The 15,836-nt window shown below is 37.2% G+C and overlaps 2 protein-coding genes and 1 non-coding gene across 4 annotated transcripts; 1 reads left to right on the forward strand and 2 right to left on the reverse strand.

Moving 5' to 3' along the window:
• Positions 1–1,378: 1,378 nt before the first annotated feature.
• LOC125588664 (probable F-box protein At3g61730) lies at positions 1,379–3,698 on the reverse strand. The gene is made up of 8 exons (XM_048760296.1): positions 3,389–3,698; positions 2,789–2,988; positions 2,675–2,719; positions 2,364–2,531; positions 2,246–2,293; positions 1,969–2,139; positions 1,764–1,871; positions 1,379–1,675 (listed from the first exon to the last, which is right to left on the reverse strand). Exons 1-8 carry the CDS (start codon positions 3,652–3,654, stop codon positions 1,593–1,595), a joined length of 1,089 nt encoding a protein of 362 aa, XP_048616253.1. The 5' UTR covers positions 3,655–3,698; the 3' UTR covers positions 1,379–1,592.
• Positions 3,699–5,083: 1,385 nt separating this feature from the next.
• On the reverse strand, positions 5,084–10,790 carry LOC125588660 (beclin-1-like protein). 2 transcript variants are annotated; one of them, XM_048760285.1, is made up of 10 exons: positions 10,458–10,790; positions 7,258–7,616; positions 7,008–7,178; positions 6,780–6,904; positions 6,626–6,674; positions 6,189–6,347; positions 6,018–6,103; positions 5,846–5,917; positions 5,618–5,767; positions 5,084–5,482 (listed from the first exon to the last, which is right to left on the reverse strand). In XM_048760285.1, exons 1-10 carry the CDS (start codon positions 10,609–10,611, stop codon positions 5,230–5,232), a joined length of 1,578 nt encoding a protein of 525 aa, XP_048616242.1. In that variant the 5' UTR covers positions 10,612–10,790; the 3' UTR covers positions 5,084–5,229. The 2 variants fall into 2 exon arrangements, with proteins under 2 accessions (XP_048616242.1, XP_048616243.1); XM_048760286.1 differs by having other exon boundaries at positions 7,258–7,613; positions 10,458–10,789.
• Positions 10,791–10,864: 74 nt separating this feature from the next.
• TRNAG-GCC lies at positions 10,865–10,935 on the forward strand. The gene has a single exon. It is a non-coding gene; the product is annotated as a tRNA-Gly (tRNA).
• The last annotated feature ends 4,901 nt before the right edge of the window (positions 10,936–15,836 follow it).

The following is a 15,836-nucleotide window of genomic DNA, read 5'->3' on the forward strand; positions in this document are numbered from 1 at the left end:
TGAAAAGGATTCCAGACAAAAACAGAAAAGGCTATGTTGAATCAAGGCAACACTGTTGGCTCCATGGATGGAAGAGCCTTGACTTGCTGGATGTAACAATTACATTAGTTTTTTTAAGTCTAATAATTTCATAGCAGTAACTTCTAAACTAAGCAATTGCTTGAACCCTGGTAGCTCTATGGATTGAAGAGCCTATGTAACAATTATTTATAACACAAGTCATATTAGGACAAGAAGACATATATACAAATCTGTCTCTCTACTGGTTAATGATCGTGGAGCTTTGCTGATTTTTCTATGGTGTGACTTCCGATTGATTTGCTTTCAATTCTGATGAAGACTAGGAGAGGAGACCTCCTTGATTATGGATAAACTTACACGAAAGCTATGTTTTATAGTATTGATAATATTTTAAATGTGTTACACTTACAGAAGCACCAGTGGTCTAGTGGTAGAATAGTACTCTGCCACGGTACAGACCCGGGTTCAATTCCGGCTTGTGCATCTTTTTTACGTTTCAACATTTTTTTAACTTGAGTTTATTATAAGTTTATTTTAATTATTGGACTTTATATTCCCGGCTGGTGCATCTCTTTTACGTTTCAACATTTTTTTAACTTGAGTTTATTATAAGGTTATTTTAATTATTGGACTTTATATACCTTTTGAAGCCCACCATCAGCAGTTCCTGATTGATGCTTTGTCAGGAGTAGATACTGGCTCTGGTCCAAGACTTGGGATGGAAGTAATACACCTATGAGACTGATTTAAAGAGGAGAAAAGAACATCTGAGTTATTAAGCCCCCTTCTACCATCACAGGTACTCTAGGTCAGTGACAGGGAAACAAAGAAGCTGTAAAAATCTGTGAATAAGCTAAGCCATATTACATCTTCTTCGTTTGTAGACAAGCTATGATGAATGAGAAATACTTCTTACCTGTTATCAAAACCGCTCTTGATATCTTTCAGTTGATTACTCAAACTCTTAAGACGATTACGGCACTAAAAGCAGATAAGCTAGAGGATGTGATAATAAATCCATTCTAGACTCAGAGAGTTGCCATAGAACTTGACATCTTATATTAACATGACTTTTTTCTCCAATATAGTTACCAAAACAAAAGAGACCATGATGAAACCAGTTTACAGAGATTGAGTGAGCAATATGCTTTTCCTTGTGATGGAATAAGTAAGAGTGAATCCCATCTGCATTATCTCGTTATCCATTGTTTTAAGTAACAGTGGCGCAGCCTTTTGTGTTCGGAGGCATCTATGAGAGGGAGGAAGAAGAAGAGAAGGAGACGGAACTGTTTTGAGAACGCCATTAGTGATGGTGAATAAGATATACTCACTATAACTACTTGTACTTAATGGAAAATATCAAAGGATAGCGTACACATGTATATATAAGTTGGTGCGTAAGTTTTGTAGACAACAAGTTCAATAACCTCTCAGGATATTCTTGCAACATATACTGTAAAGTCATATAATGAAGTAGAGTTTTATCTTACCGAAGAGTAAAATGATTTGCATACCAGAGATATACTAAAGGCTCTATTGTGTGACCTTGATAACACACTGTGAACAGGAACTCAGAGTAGCTGTTGGGAGATTCTGATGGCAACAATGTCACCATCAGTTCCTGCTTTCATCGTCTGATACTTCACAAGGATTCCTGCATTTAGATATGTGAAGAGTTATAATTGTGTGTTCTTCATAAAGATGGTTGATTATGCAAATTGATATAGACATATATGTAATACCTTCGTTTTTCTGTAACCTTGTGTGAACAGCAACTGCGTGGGTTGTGATAAATGCTTTGGGTTGGGAATCGTCTGGCTCTCCGGTCCAAGACTTGAGGTGGAGGATGCCTATAAAGATTTCAATTCATGAGAAAGTTGTGGACCAGAGTCAAAGGAGAGAATAAAAGGAACATAAGATAAGAAGTGTAACTGGGCATGAACTTACCTGAGGATGCAGATGCCTTAACGTGTTTGAGATCAAATATGGCTCCACAAGCTGCACTTGTGTCTTTCTGTAACTTATGAGATCCGATGAGATTGTAGTCCCAGCTTCCATCTTTGTATTCTTCATTCAGGAACAGTTCAATGTGCCTAGTATCAAGTGTTTGCATTGTTCCTACACAGTGAAAAACAGAAAACTCTTAGTCTGCAACTTCTTCACTGCAAAGACTGATACATTAACATTAAATTCTAATTTATTTGAGTTGATAATGGCCTTTTACCATCACAGGTACTGAGGTCACAGACAGGGCAACGAACAAGCTGTAAATCTGTAAATAAGAAAATCCATGTTACATCTTCTTCGTTTATGAACAAGTTCCAGAACCTATGATGCCTTACCTGCAATCCAGATACCGCTTTTGATGTCTTTTATGATACATGAACCAGTGGATTGCAGCATCTGTTCTATGGTGCCTTGAACCCTTGGGACTTTCAGTTGGCCACTCAAACTCTCAGTCAGGAGTGACATTCGAGAATCAAGAGTAAAGGCACCAATACGCATCCAGTCTGTAATGACAGTGTCAAAACCAGATAAAATGAAGCTGTGCTCAGCAAATGGACTACTTTGAGAGCCAGAGAATTGCCATATGGCTTCACATCCAAATTAACATGACTAAGAAAGTATTGATGAATCAAATTCAGGGACTGACCAATATGCTTTTCCTTCTGATGGAACAAGTAAGAGTGACTCCCATCTGCATTGCCCATTACTATATAAGTTATATTCTTCCTTTTTGATGTGTATTGTGTATAATAATTGTTACCAAAAGCAGAAGCATATATCTTGTTCCAGCTAGAAGAAACTGGAAACGGCCTCGGCACCTGAAGATCACGCAAGCAAGCAAACCTCCAAATAGACTCCTCCATTACGGTCTTGTGAAACCATTTGCTTGTTGCTCCCAGCATCACCAGCGATTTGCCATCCAGAAACCTCGATATGTATGTCCATGCGTCTTGCTCAAACCTGAATCGGCAGAGAAAAAATAATAAGAATAGACTCACGAATCTGACGCAAAGAGACTTAGATCTACGGATCCTCCTGATTCGAAATCCGAGGAGTTATAGCAATCGGTTTTCAAATTCCTCTTCGTTGTAGCTGGATTCAAATTACGATCGATCGTTAACCACACACCCAGTCGCAAACAATAATCGATATTAACATCGGTTTCTCATGCAATCCAGTTGATTACGAGCTTTCAGTTCCAGAAGTTACCGAAGATGATTGATCGAGTTCTATATCCTAGATCTATACAACACAGTCAGATTAAACGCCTTGCAAACATTTCGAAATCAAAGCGGAGCTCAGGTCGAACTCGCATAGCAAACTATCCGCGATCAGATCAATCTAGAGAGGAAGAAAGTACCAGAAGAAGCTGGGACGGTGAGTAGAAGAAGCAGAGCACCGAGGAGATACACAGCTACGGATTCCTCTCAGGATCTTCTTCCCCTTCTTCTGTTCGTTGCTCGGTGCCAAACGTTTCTTCCCTCTACCGTAATCGCCTATCTGAGGAGCCCTCTTCTGTTCGTCGCTCTGCACCGATCGTCGCTTTCCTCTGCCATTTTCGTCTCCCTCTGGAGCTTTCCTCTTCCCTCTGTTAGCTCCTTGTACATCACTGGATCTCGTCTTCATCTTCCCTCTATCTCTGCTCACTCAGTATCTCACTAATTAAGCAAAACAAAAAAAAAATTGATTCAAATATTGTTTCTGCTCTGAATCGCTTCTTACAGACTAGTGAGTATATACCCGCGGAGGGGACAAAGCGAATTTTGAAAATTTTGAATTGGAAATGACGTTTCTGACCCTGTAACAAACTTTCTGGGCCCACCTCTCAAGAGTCAGTACGGTTTACCATCAACAGACGGAAACTAAACCGAGAAGATTCCTCCCAAGTCCCAAGCTATACTATTATCAGTCTAGTAAAAATTCGACTTTGATTTATAGAAATTAAGAAACAATATTTATGTAAAACATGAAAAGATATCAACACTTTTGATGACCTGTAGATTAAAAATCAAATGTGTAAAGTCTTCATGTGTGTGGCCTATGGGGTTGTTTAAATCCTAAACATTTACAAAATTGCTAGACCGGGAAAGGTAACCGGCGGACATACAATTGAACGGCGGCCTAACCAATGAATCAAGTATCAACTGTAAAGAAGTCAGCATGAAGCAGCCGCAGCTACAATCGTTGCAAGAATGATTTCGCACTTCAGTTCATGAATTTGCGGCAGTTAGGAGCTCTGCAAAGGCAAGGCACTTTGATTTCTTCAGATTCATCAACCTCAAAGAGATAATCATACCTGTAGAGAGAATCAGTTTTCATGGTCAAGGTCAAGAATTTAAGAGAAATATGAATTATATGGGAAGATGAAGCTGGAAGAAACAAGTGTTACGTAAGCTCTTCGCCTGGTGAAACATTAGTCTTTGCAATGAGGACGATTCTGTTCTCTTCTCCATCGCCTATACTCACAATACGTGCATAGCAATTCGGCATACACTGCACAACAAGACAATGAGCATCGTTAGTGTTTAGTTACTACTAGTACTAGGTTTTAGTCTTAGTGTGTAGGGAAACTTTACCGAATGGTTGATCAATCGGGCTATGTTTCCAGAGTTTGTGGCATCAATCACTATCTCTTCGCTTATCTTGAACAGCTGCGTTTTTAAGAAAAATTAAATTGACCATCAGAAGCAGCGGGGATAACGATGAATGTGAGCAAGTAATCTCAACTTACATAACAATCTTTGCCTTGAGCACGATAGTTTGCCTCTCTCAGATCTGCAACACTTCTCCTAACTTTCACCCCACGGTACTCGATGATCTGCACAAGAATTTTGCTATTCAGTACTTCCTTAAAGACGCACATCACATTCAGTTTAGCCATTAAAATCATGAATATTGCGGCGTAAACTAAATACCATTTCTCCTTCTTGAATACTTCTCCTTGCAAAGAGACCCCATCCATGTTGCTTCTCCTTCTGCTAGATGAGGTGACACACTTTTTGAACTCTTAAAACTAATATTAACAATTGACTTGTATTCACACAAAGCTAGAAAATTAACAAACTAACAGGGTTATATAATATTACACACAATGTAAAAGTGACTGTACAATAAGTTATAAGCATCAGGGTTTCTTATTATTCGATGTTATAACAGCAAATGCTTCATCACACAAAGTCTCTAGTTTCATTTCGAATCTCCTCATGAGTTTCTTGAGTTTTTACCAGACGGGTTATTAGAACCAGGACCACGCTTGGCGTACAAGGAACCAGCCGCTGAAACATCAGAAGGCAAAGAGACCGTTGCAGAGAGAGGCTGGAAATTAGTGTTCCCAACGAACCAATACAGAGCCCATTTCAGGTTGCAAAGAGTATACTTCAGTGCTTTGGTCCAGTTCTCTTGCTTGTTAAAGCTCTGCGTTATTGAATATGACTCCACTTTGTCATTTTCGATTCTGCGAAAAAAGATTACATCATATAAGTGCTTCTGGTTTGTAACCCATTAACAACACAAGATAGGCCACTGTTGAGGTTTCTCAAGAAGATGAAACTCCTAAGGTTTTGGTGACGAGAGTGTGGAGTGGACTTACTTGAATGGGAGTTTGAGGCATTTCTCTGGTGGGATATTGTTCTCTTGATCCTTTGCGTTTGCGAAATCAGCAAAATCTTTAAGACATAACAGATACAACGTCATGGCTTTATCGTATCTGGTGCTCCAAAACAAGTTTACAGGACCAAACCTGAAGATCATCATCACACTTTTTTTTAGTAAAATTGCTGAAGAAAGATAAACAACACACATATTGGGAATTACTTACAGCTCATAAGTGCTGTTGGTGCTGTCCACAATTCTAGGATAACTTCCCATTGGCTGTATTTTGACTCGGCATCTTAGAAAAGGATCTGGTTAAGGATAAACTTCATTTACAGTAAATAGTATCAAACACACACAGAAAAAAAAAAATGATTATAGGGTGTTAACAAGGATACTGAAACTTTGGCCGGAAGTAGTTACACATGGTGTGGAGGAGAAGACAGGCTTGTCCCCAAGCAGCATTGATCTCGTCCCACTCAACCTGATAACGCGTCATGTAGTTTTAGATTTTATATGAGCAGGAAGAGGTAATGGACATCAAATACACAGAAAGTTGCAATGCTTACCGGTGCTTTAGGGAGTCTCCCAAGTCGAAAATTGTTGATTGTACCAAAATCTCCATCGTACCGTATGGGGAAGGCATCAATCAGTACATTTGTCTTGTTTAATAACTCTAAATGTGCTTGTGAGACTTCGATCTTCGCCAAGATTGCATCTCTCTCTTCCTGTTTTCAAACACATATTCTTAGCACTAATACTAAGAAAACAAGTACTATGCTGATAAAATAAACCTAACCAACAGCTCCTAAAACTAATACCAAACAATGAAAGAGGATTGTTTATCGAGAATTTGTGAGGGAATGAAAGCTTTGGACTCTCCAAACTCCTCTAAAGCATCATTTAATGAAATAAGCGAGAGAAACCTAAGAGTATCACTCTCCAAAAATCAAAGCATCATTTAGTGATATGAGGGAGAAACGTAAGAGTATCAGCAGCAACGCACCTGATGAGCTATAAGTTGACACTGGAAATTGTTGAACTCTTGCCAATACCTATAACAAAGACACAGAAAAATAATTAAAAACATGTGAGAAAATCAAAAAGAGAGCATTGAAGATGTATCCTTTGCCAACAGAAGACCAGTGAGAGAGCTTTACCGATCTTCAAGTTCGTTAAAGCGATTTCCCTTAGACTCAAGCTCCTTCAGTTGACGGTTAACCTCAGCATTTTGTCTCGCAGATTCTTCTATAGCTGCAACAAGCTTTCTTTCTTCTTCTTCAATCTAAGTAGAGCAGGACAAAACAAACAAAAGCATTTATTACTCTTATCATTACATGCAATTCATATTAGAGTTGAACAATATGCTGGAAACTGAAAATATTTACCTTCCTCTTTTCCCTGAGAAAATCAGCTTCACTAAGAACATCTTGCGTCTCTCCTTCTAACCGTTGGACGCATGCTTCGTATGCTTCCACGTCTCTCGTCACATCCTCGACTTCCTTTTCAAGTTTATCAGACAATACCCTCATACATTCCAGACACAATGGCTGTTCAACCTTAGAGAACCAAAAAAATAATCAGAAATTAAGATACAATCAGCAATCAGCGAAAAGCCAAAGCTTCACAGCATCATACCTGTGTCTGAGTTCTTGCAATATCGAATGCACGGTTTAAGACATTGATAGTCGTATTAAATCCAGAAGTATTCGAATGCAACGGACCATTCTGGCCCACTTCAAGCGACGACAACGTATTTTGAGAAGCGGCTCCTGAATCAGAAGCTGACTCAGACTTATCCACGACAACAAACGATTCTTCCATCGCCTTCCCACAGTGGGTTGCATCGTGAGGCTGAGGAGAAGAAGCCCCACGAGGACGTGGAGGAATGCCCTGAGCTTGAGGCTTGTGTCGAGGTAGAACAACAAAAGAGTTATCCATGCGTGTTGAACCAAGAACACTATTGGCTCCATGGATGGAAGACCCTTGCATTGCTGCTGGATGTAACAATTTCATTAGTTTTTTTATATAACACAAGTCATTAGGACAAGAAGGCATATCTACAATTTCATTACACACAAGTAATGTAATTGTTACATCCAGCCTAAAATGCAAAGCTCTTGTCCATGCGTGTTGAACCAAGAACACTGTTGGCTCCATGGATTAAAGAGCCTTGCGTTGCTGCTGGATGTAACAATTACATTCATTTAAAAAAAAAAAGTAATTAGGACAAAAAGGTATATATCTACAAATCCATTACACGCAAGTTTGTCTAAATCTGGGACTCTTTATAAGTATGAAAATTTCATAGCAGTAACTTCTAATCTAGGCAGTTATAACGAGGCAAGCTTTTTCTAAGTAAGACAGACTCATTACACACAGGTCTTGTCTGATTCCGAGACTCTTTATAAGTCTAATATTTTCAGAGCAGTAATTTATAGTCTATTAGCTCCATGGATGGAAGAGACTATGTAACAATTATTTATAACACAAGTCATATTAGGACAAGAAGACATATACACAGTTCTGTCTGATTCTGAAACTCAAAATATGTCAAATAATTTCATAGCAGTAACTTCTAAACAAGGCAAATTATGATGAGCAAGCTTTTACTCAAACTAAGTTAGACTCATTACACACAAGTAGGGATGTTAAAACGGGCTTACCGGCCCATTTACGTCCAAGCCCGTATACGTCCAAACCCGTTTAATAGATGTCCATTTAAAGCCCGTTTAAATCAGACCCATTTAGAACCCATTTATGTGAAGCCCATTTAACACTAAATTCGTTTCAAACTCGTTTCAAGCCCGTTTACTTAAAAAAAAATGAACATGATCTATTTATATCATAGCATTTCTTTTCGATGAAACCTGTTAAATACCTGTCAAATAAAATATGAATCCAGAACCTTACATTGTTTTGCTTCAACTAAAAATTCAAAGTTTACAAATCACAGTCACAACATAATTGAAAAATAAAGTTCACACTTCACACTAAGTGTCCATAAGTTACTCTTTTCCTTCTTGAACGTCTACCAGGATCTGTCCATGTTCAAAACATAACATATTATATATTTTCATCAAAAAAATTATAAACTGATGTAAAACAGAACCAGAAAACTATGTACTTTTGTTCCAGCAAACATATCAATCTTTTGATGCTGAAGACTCCACTCCATAATTACTTGCTTTCTTTCCAACATCTTCATTTTCATCAAAGAGATCTTCAATGGCACCTACAAAGTATAATATGAATTAGTTATAAGAAAAATATAGTCATAAAATAAAACGGTCTTCACAATGAATGCACTTAGCCCTTTCTTTTCCATCCTCTTCTACCCCCACTAGTACAAAATCTTTCCAAACAAGTGAGGTTTTTCGACGCTTACGTTGAGGTTTCGCTGCTTGTGTTGATGCAGTGGCTTGTGGTTCACACTGAACTTCTGCTTCTGCTTCTGTTTCTGTTTCTGCCATTTCTTCATCTATATCAAATTCAGCATCTTCATCATTCATGTCCATGTATTCACGTTGAGCTTCAAGAAGCGCCATTGTGTGCACAGTATCATAGTCCATCTCTGCAAAAAAAGAAAGAAACATATTTAATTATTAGTGGCTGCAAGGGACTATCAAAATTTGAGAGAAGATGGTAAGTTGGCAACCATTCAAAAACAGGAACAAATAAAGCATAGCGTATGGATACAAAGTAAAAAAACTTCACTAGTCTTGGATTAACGAAAGTATATGTCTACAATACGAGTCTTCTGTCCAAATACATCTTTATAGTATTTGTCTACACAATGACTCTTTAGCTAACGAAAAACTTGACAAAACCCATAGAAGCTAACTCACACGGTCACAGCGAAGAAGATGTTCATACAAAACATAGTTAATCATGTTGGTTATCGGTTATGTTCTTGTTTCCATACACATATTGTAGTCAAATGATCACTCAGTGAAAAAAAAGAATCACATACCACTTTTAATCTCAGCTTTGGTTGCAATTTTTGAGACTCCTTTGCATATGTCCGTGAAACCTGTTCACAAATCAAACCATTTTTAAACAAACCCACAAATTAATTGAAAGAACACTTATGAAATCAGTTTGAAACGAACCTTGATTGTATGATACGAGGAAACACGAGCTGGAGAGAGTGAAGAAGAAGAAGTAGAAGACACGGGAATCTCGGGAATCTCGTGACGAGATGAAAGGAGGCAAGGAGGTGAAGAACAACGACTCTAGAAGACAAATCGAAACCCTAGAAGCTTCATGATTCGAATCAGAAACTCATTTGGAGCAGTTTGATCTTTCGTAAGGAGGCAAAGAGCCAAGGAGGTGAAGAAGGAGGAAGAACGACGACGATAGATTAGGTTGAAGAGAAAAAAAAATTAAATGAACTTAATGGGCTGTCCAGTTATTTTTATCAAAACCCGTTTATTAAATGGACACAAGTGGACAAACCCGACGAAGCCCGTTTAATATTGTTAAGTAAATGGACTTTATATGGACACGAAAATTAAACGGGCTTGGACGTAAATGGGTAGGACAAGCCCATTTTAACATCCCTGCACACAAGTCTTGTCTTGTCTGATTCTGAAACTCTCTATAAGCCTAATAGTTTCATAGTAGTAATTTCTAATCTATTAGAGCTCCATGGATGGAAGAGCCTGTGTAACAACTATTTTATAACACAAGTCAGTAGGACAAGATAAGGCATATCTAAAATTTCATTACACACAGTTCTGTCTGATTCTGAGACTCTTTATAAGTCTGAAAAGGATTCCATAGAAAAATAGAAAGTTATGTTGAAAACACGAGAGAGAGGGAAGAAGGGGGCAAACCGGAAGGAGGGGAATCGTTGAAGAACTTGCCGGCGTAGGAATCGACGCCGACGATGGTGAGTGAGTGGTGACATTTTTGGCAGACCCATTTCGGAAGATTCGGATCCACCCGACTTTTATTATCTGTATGATAATTATTCTCCTCTTTCCTCATCGCTCCTCCTTCAACTCTTTTTTAACCGGAGACAGAAGATACGTAAGCAAAATCTATAAAGAGGGTTTCGCTTGGAATTCGAATAAATCAATCTCTCTACTTGTTATGATCGTGGAGCTTTGCTGATTTCTCTATTGATTTGCTTTCAATTCTGATGAAGACCTAGGAGAGGAGACCTCCTTGATTATGGATAAACTTACACGAAAGCTATGTTTTGGAAGATATTAGTTTAGGTTTCTTGTTGAAACGTGAAGCACCAGTGGTCTAGTGGTAGAATAGTACCCTGCCACGGTACAGACCCGGGTTCGATTCCCGGCTGGTGCATTTTTTTGGTTGCAACTTTTTTTTAAGCTCGAGTGGTTATTGGGCTTTTTAGATGAACTTTTGAAGCCCAACGTACATCGCAAGTTTCTGATTGATGTTGTTAGTCAGGAACTCAGGAGTTCTCTTGCTCTGGTCCAACACTTGGGATGGAAGTATGTATACCTACAAGGGTTATGATATAAAAGCGGCGAAAGGAACATCTGAGTTATTAATCCCCTACCTTTTACCATCACAGGTAGTAACGAAGAAGCTGTAAATCCGTAAATAAATATAAGCCATGTTACATACTTACATCTTCTCCGTTTGTGGAGAAGCTATAATGGATTAAGAATCTCTCTTTACCTGCTAGAATATACATACAGCTTTTGATGTCTTTTTATGATACATGAAGCACTCACTGTATTGTAGCATCCAACACTTAAACTCTAAAACGAGAGGCTATGATCAACAAAATGAAGAATACTTCAAAGTCAAATACCTCTATACAGTAAATCTCTTCTATAGATTTGAGAGTTGGACATCTTGTATTAACATGACATTTTTTTCCTCCAATATATTTACCAAAACAAAGAGAGTATGATGAATCCAGTTTACAGAGACTGAGTGATTAAACGCTATACAAACAGGTCAAAATCAAACCGAAGCTCAGGCCGAACTCGCATAACAAACTATCCGCGATCAGATCAATTTCGTTCATCAAATCGAAGCTGAGTGTGTTCTAGAGAGGAAGAAAGTACCAGAAGAAGCTGGGACGGCGAGTAGAAGCAGAGAACCGAGGAGATACACAGCTATGGATTCCTCTCAGGATCTTCTTCCCCTGCTTCTGTTCGTTGCTCGGTGCCAATCGTTTCTTCCCTCTACTGTGATTTTCCATCTGAGGAGCCTTCTTCTGTTCGTCGCTCTGCACCGATCGTAGCTTTCCTCTGCCATTTTCGTCTCCCTCTGAAGCTTTCCTCTTCCCTCTGCTAGCTCCTTGTACATCACTGGATCTCGTCTTCATACTCTCTCTCTCTCTGCTCACTTAGTATCTCACTATTTAAGCAAAACCAAAAAAATGATTCAAATATTGTTTTAGCTCTGAATCGCTTCGTAGTGACGGGTGAGTATATACCCGCGGAGGAAACAGCGAATTTTGAAAATTTTGAATTGAAAATGACGTTTATGAACTCCAAAACAAGTAGTAAGCAAGCCTGCCAAATATGAACTCCAAAAGAGAAGCCTGTTCATAAGACTTGAGCTGTAAATTTACCTTCCAGCAAAGAGAGCATCATCTCCTGATCTAATATCCTGCAATCAGCGGTACTTTGTTCTACAGGGAGGGCACTAAATCCTGCAATCTCCAGTACCTTGTTGTCAGTATTAAATCTCGTACAGACAAAAAAAATCTACAAGTATATATAAGGGGTGTAGCCATTTTTCTACAGTTAGCATTGTGCCTTTCACTTTTACGCTATACTTCCACTTTTTGGCTCTGCAGCCGGTATGCTGTTCCCATTCACATGGTGACTGCTTCTTTGCTCCACATGAGCCACACTTGCACTCAATTCTGAAAAAAAAAAAAAAATGATATACCAGGAATTGAAAACAGAAGCCTAGGATTAAGCGTGTATTGTAGTGTACAAATAAAAACAATTTAAAAAGCATGCAATACCAACAATTATATATAGTGATGTGTGACTATATTGATTGAAGACTAGTCTGGTATATCTAACACTTACACATGAAACTTTCGAATATACGCCCCTTCCATGCCATTGCAGACTACAGTAATCTCATCAGCCAGCTCAGTCTCAGTCACTTTTTTCTGTAGACCTGTCTCACAAAAATTATGCGGACAGTTTTCAGATCAAGGTGTTAGAAACAAAGTGATGCAAACAACAGAAGCAGGATAAGCGATATTTTGTGAAAGAGTCTAGCGAGAGCAACATACTTGAACAATGAGTTTTGTTCTTTTAATACTGTCGGTAACTGGTCATTTGATACTGTCGGTGCACACTCATGCTGCGGTCTGCAATGAGGGGCAATGGTAATTGCTGTGCTCCAGTTCCTTAAAGATGATAATCAAATTAGTCCAATCCTTAGAAAATAGTAGTAAGTACTTAAAAAACAAAAGTTGATATTCAAGGATGTTGTCGCATCCAGCATGTAACCATATATCACACCCATCGCAATATACGTATTACATCTATCAAGTTAGCTACATGGATGTAATAATTTTATCAATTAGACCAGTATCACCCAGCATGTTCACAAATATATTCTCACCCAATCTGAAGAGTGCCATGATCTCTTGCAAATGCCACAATACTGACTGGATTTCCACAACTGTAACAACAAATTTGGATTCAATTTTTCATCTGGCCAAAGAAAACAGTGCTTGCATAAAAGCTCTTCAGCTAGTGATTCGTGCAATACTGTGCTCCCAGGTCCTTACGTCCAAATGACATGAGCCCTATAAGAGAAAAAAGTTGAATCAGCACTAAATGAACCTCGTCAGACTCCTTCGACTCGACCTTGCGACGTCTGTGCGTCAACAAACCTCGACGGAACCACTCTTAACTCTGCTGGCCCGCGCTACTCGTACAATCCTCAGCGTCTTCTCTACATGGTGGTTGATCAACGCTCGCTCTATTCCTCCTCCTGTACACTATATATATATAATCTCACCCTTTTTTGCCCCCATTCTCAATCTCCGAACCAACTTTGCACCGCTTCAGATTATGCTACCTCAGCAATTTCCTACCTCGTCAACATAAACGGGTACCCAGATTGCGATTCCAAAACCCTAATTTCACCAAACGACGGATTCGCGTCTCAAACCTCCAAGTATTAATTCCTCTCGCAATTGACACCTAATGCGAAACGTTATCTTCATCCCCGAATTCGATACGAAACAAATTCGCTAACTCGTACGTCAAATTGAAAAAATCATAACGCCAAATTGTAGAGTCGAAACGACGGAGAAACAAACCAAATCCTCCTCGTGAAAACCTTCGGAATTCTCTAGAAAGTTAATCGTTTCGCTAATGGAGAAAGATAAACCTAACCTTCGAAGCTCCTTGTTATGATCGACGGTGAGAGAGAGAGAGAGAGAGAAAGCACGCGGAGGAGAAGGATCTGTTTGGTGAGCGCGTGTGCCTTTGGAGGGACGGAGTGAAGAGTGCGAAATTTTCGGTTCTACAGAAGCGCCAAGTCGAAATTTTTCTTTATTAAATCCGACGTGGCACAAAACCAAAAGTAAATGAGTTAATATATAAAGTTTTACCTATAAACTAGATTTCTGCGCAGATTTTTGTTTTCATTTATTTTTATATAAATATTTTGTTTTCAATTCTAAATTAGTATTTATTATAATATATAGGGTAAATCTCCAAAATAGCACATTTCTAAGTTTATATCACAATAATAGCACTCAAAAACTAAAATGACCAAAATAGCACATTTCTAAGTTTATCCTTTGAAAATTTTAATTTTTTTATTTTTCAAAATTTAAAATCTTATCCTCAAAACCTCATTTCTCAACTTTAAACCCTAAACCCTAAACCATAAACCCTAAACCCTAAATCATAAACCCTAAATCCTAAACTCTAAACCCTAAACCATAAACCCTAAACCCTAAACCCTAAAATCTAAACCCTAAACCCTAAACTCTAAACCCTAAACCCTAAATCCTAAACCCCACCCTTTAACTCTAAACCCTAAGTTTGTGACTTTTGATAAAACATTAAGTGTTATTTTTGTGACTTTTGACCTTAAGTGCTAGTTTGGGAACATAAACTTGATTTAGTGCTATTTTTGTCTTTTTCTCTAATATATATGTGTCTATAAATTTTTAAAACATAATAAGTTTACTGTATATTTTTTCATTGAATAGATTGTTTCAAACTTTCACATGTATTTGTATCTTCTTCTATATATATATTTTCGGTTATTATTTCATTATTACAATCATAACTATATATATAAAGATTAATAAAATATTGTTTTATTGTCATATTCAAAGATATTGTAACATTTCACAAATTTAGAAAGTTTTTAAAAAATTAAACTTTTCGCTTCATAGATTTATATTATCGAGTAAATAATTAAATATTTAGTTTTTGTTTAATTTTTAAAATAAACTATATAGTTTAAAATTTGTTTTCATTGGTTTAAGGTAGTAAAGATTAATCATTGTTAGATAATATGATTTTTGTTATTTAATTTTTTTTTTTTATAATTTTAAAAATTAACATCGACAAATATTTAAATATTTAGCATATAGAGGTATAGTATTACAACATTAAATTATATCTATTTAATTTATATTATCTATAAGTCCAATGGATCATCTATTGTTTAAATCTAATTATTAATAGCCCAATAAACATTTCTTGTAGGCCCAAAATTAAAATGATAAGATTAGATATTAAATGTAACATGATTTTCTAGGAATAGGTCCATTAGGTCTAATTTTTAAAAAATCACACATGAATCAAGGTTGTGACTTCTATTTTAATATATAAGATTTTGAATTGAGCTGAGGTATATTCATTAGGCCTGTGACCGATCGGTTATCCGGGCAATTTTATGGTATCCGGATCCGGATCCGGATCATTATCCGGCGGATCCATAATTTTACTATTATTATCCGGATTCGGGGTTCTCGGATATCCTGGTGTCGGATATCCTTCTAATAATTTTAATATCCGGATCCAGATTTGGATGCTTAAAATAAATAAAAAATAATATTAATATATATAAAATATTAAAAATAATTTTTAAAAAAATATTTAATGTTTTTAATTATATATATGTATAATATTACAAAATTTATATATACTATTATAAAAATGAACATATATTAAATAAAGTTAGTTTTTATATATAGATATTACTATTTTTGAAATAGTTATTAATAA

Source organism: Brassica napus, chromosome C6 (genome assembly GCF_020379485.1).
Source record: "Brassica napus cultivar Da-Ae chromosome C6, Da-Ae, whole genome shotgun sequence".
Classification (NCBI taxonomy): Eukaryota; Viridiplantae; Streptophyta; class Magnoliopsida; order Brassicales; family Brassicaceae; genus Brassica; species Brassica napus.

Excerpts from the sequence above, each read along its gene's own strand:
- LOC125588664 (XM_048760296.1), bottom strand. The coding sequence starts at position 3,654 with ATGAAGACGAGATCCAGTGATGTACAAGGAGCTAACAGAGGGAAGAGG. Across the intron at positions 2,720-2,788 it reads GATATATGCTTCTGCTTTTG|ATGGGAGTCACTCTTACTTG; the intron begins GTAACAATTATT and ends TGGGCAATGCAG. Across the intron at positions 2,294-2,363 it reads AAGCGGTATCTGGATTGCAG|ATTTACAGCTTGTTCGTTGC; the intron begins GTAAGGCATCAT and ends TCTTATTTACAG.
- LOC125588660 (XM_048760285.1), bottom strand. The coding sequence starts at position 10,611 with ATGAGGAAAGAGGAGAATAATTATCATACAGATAATAAAAGTCGGGTG. Across the intron at positions 6,905-7,007 it reads TTCTCAGGGAAAAGAGGAAG|ATTGAAGAAGAAGAAAGAAA; the intron begins GTAAATATTTTC and ends TGCTCTACTTAG. Across the intron at positions 6,348-6,625 it reads GTCAACTTATAGCTCATCAG|GAAGAGAGAGATGCAATCTT; the intron begins GTGCGTTGCTGC and ends GTTTGAAAACAG.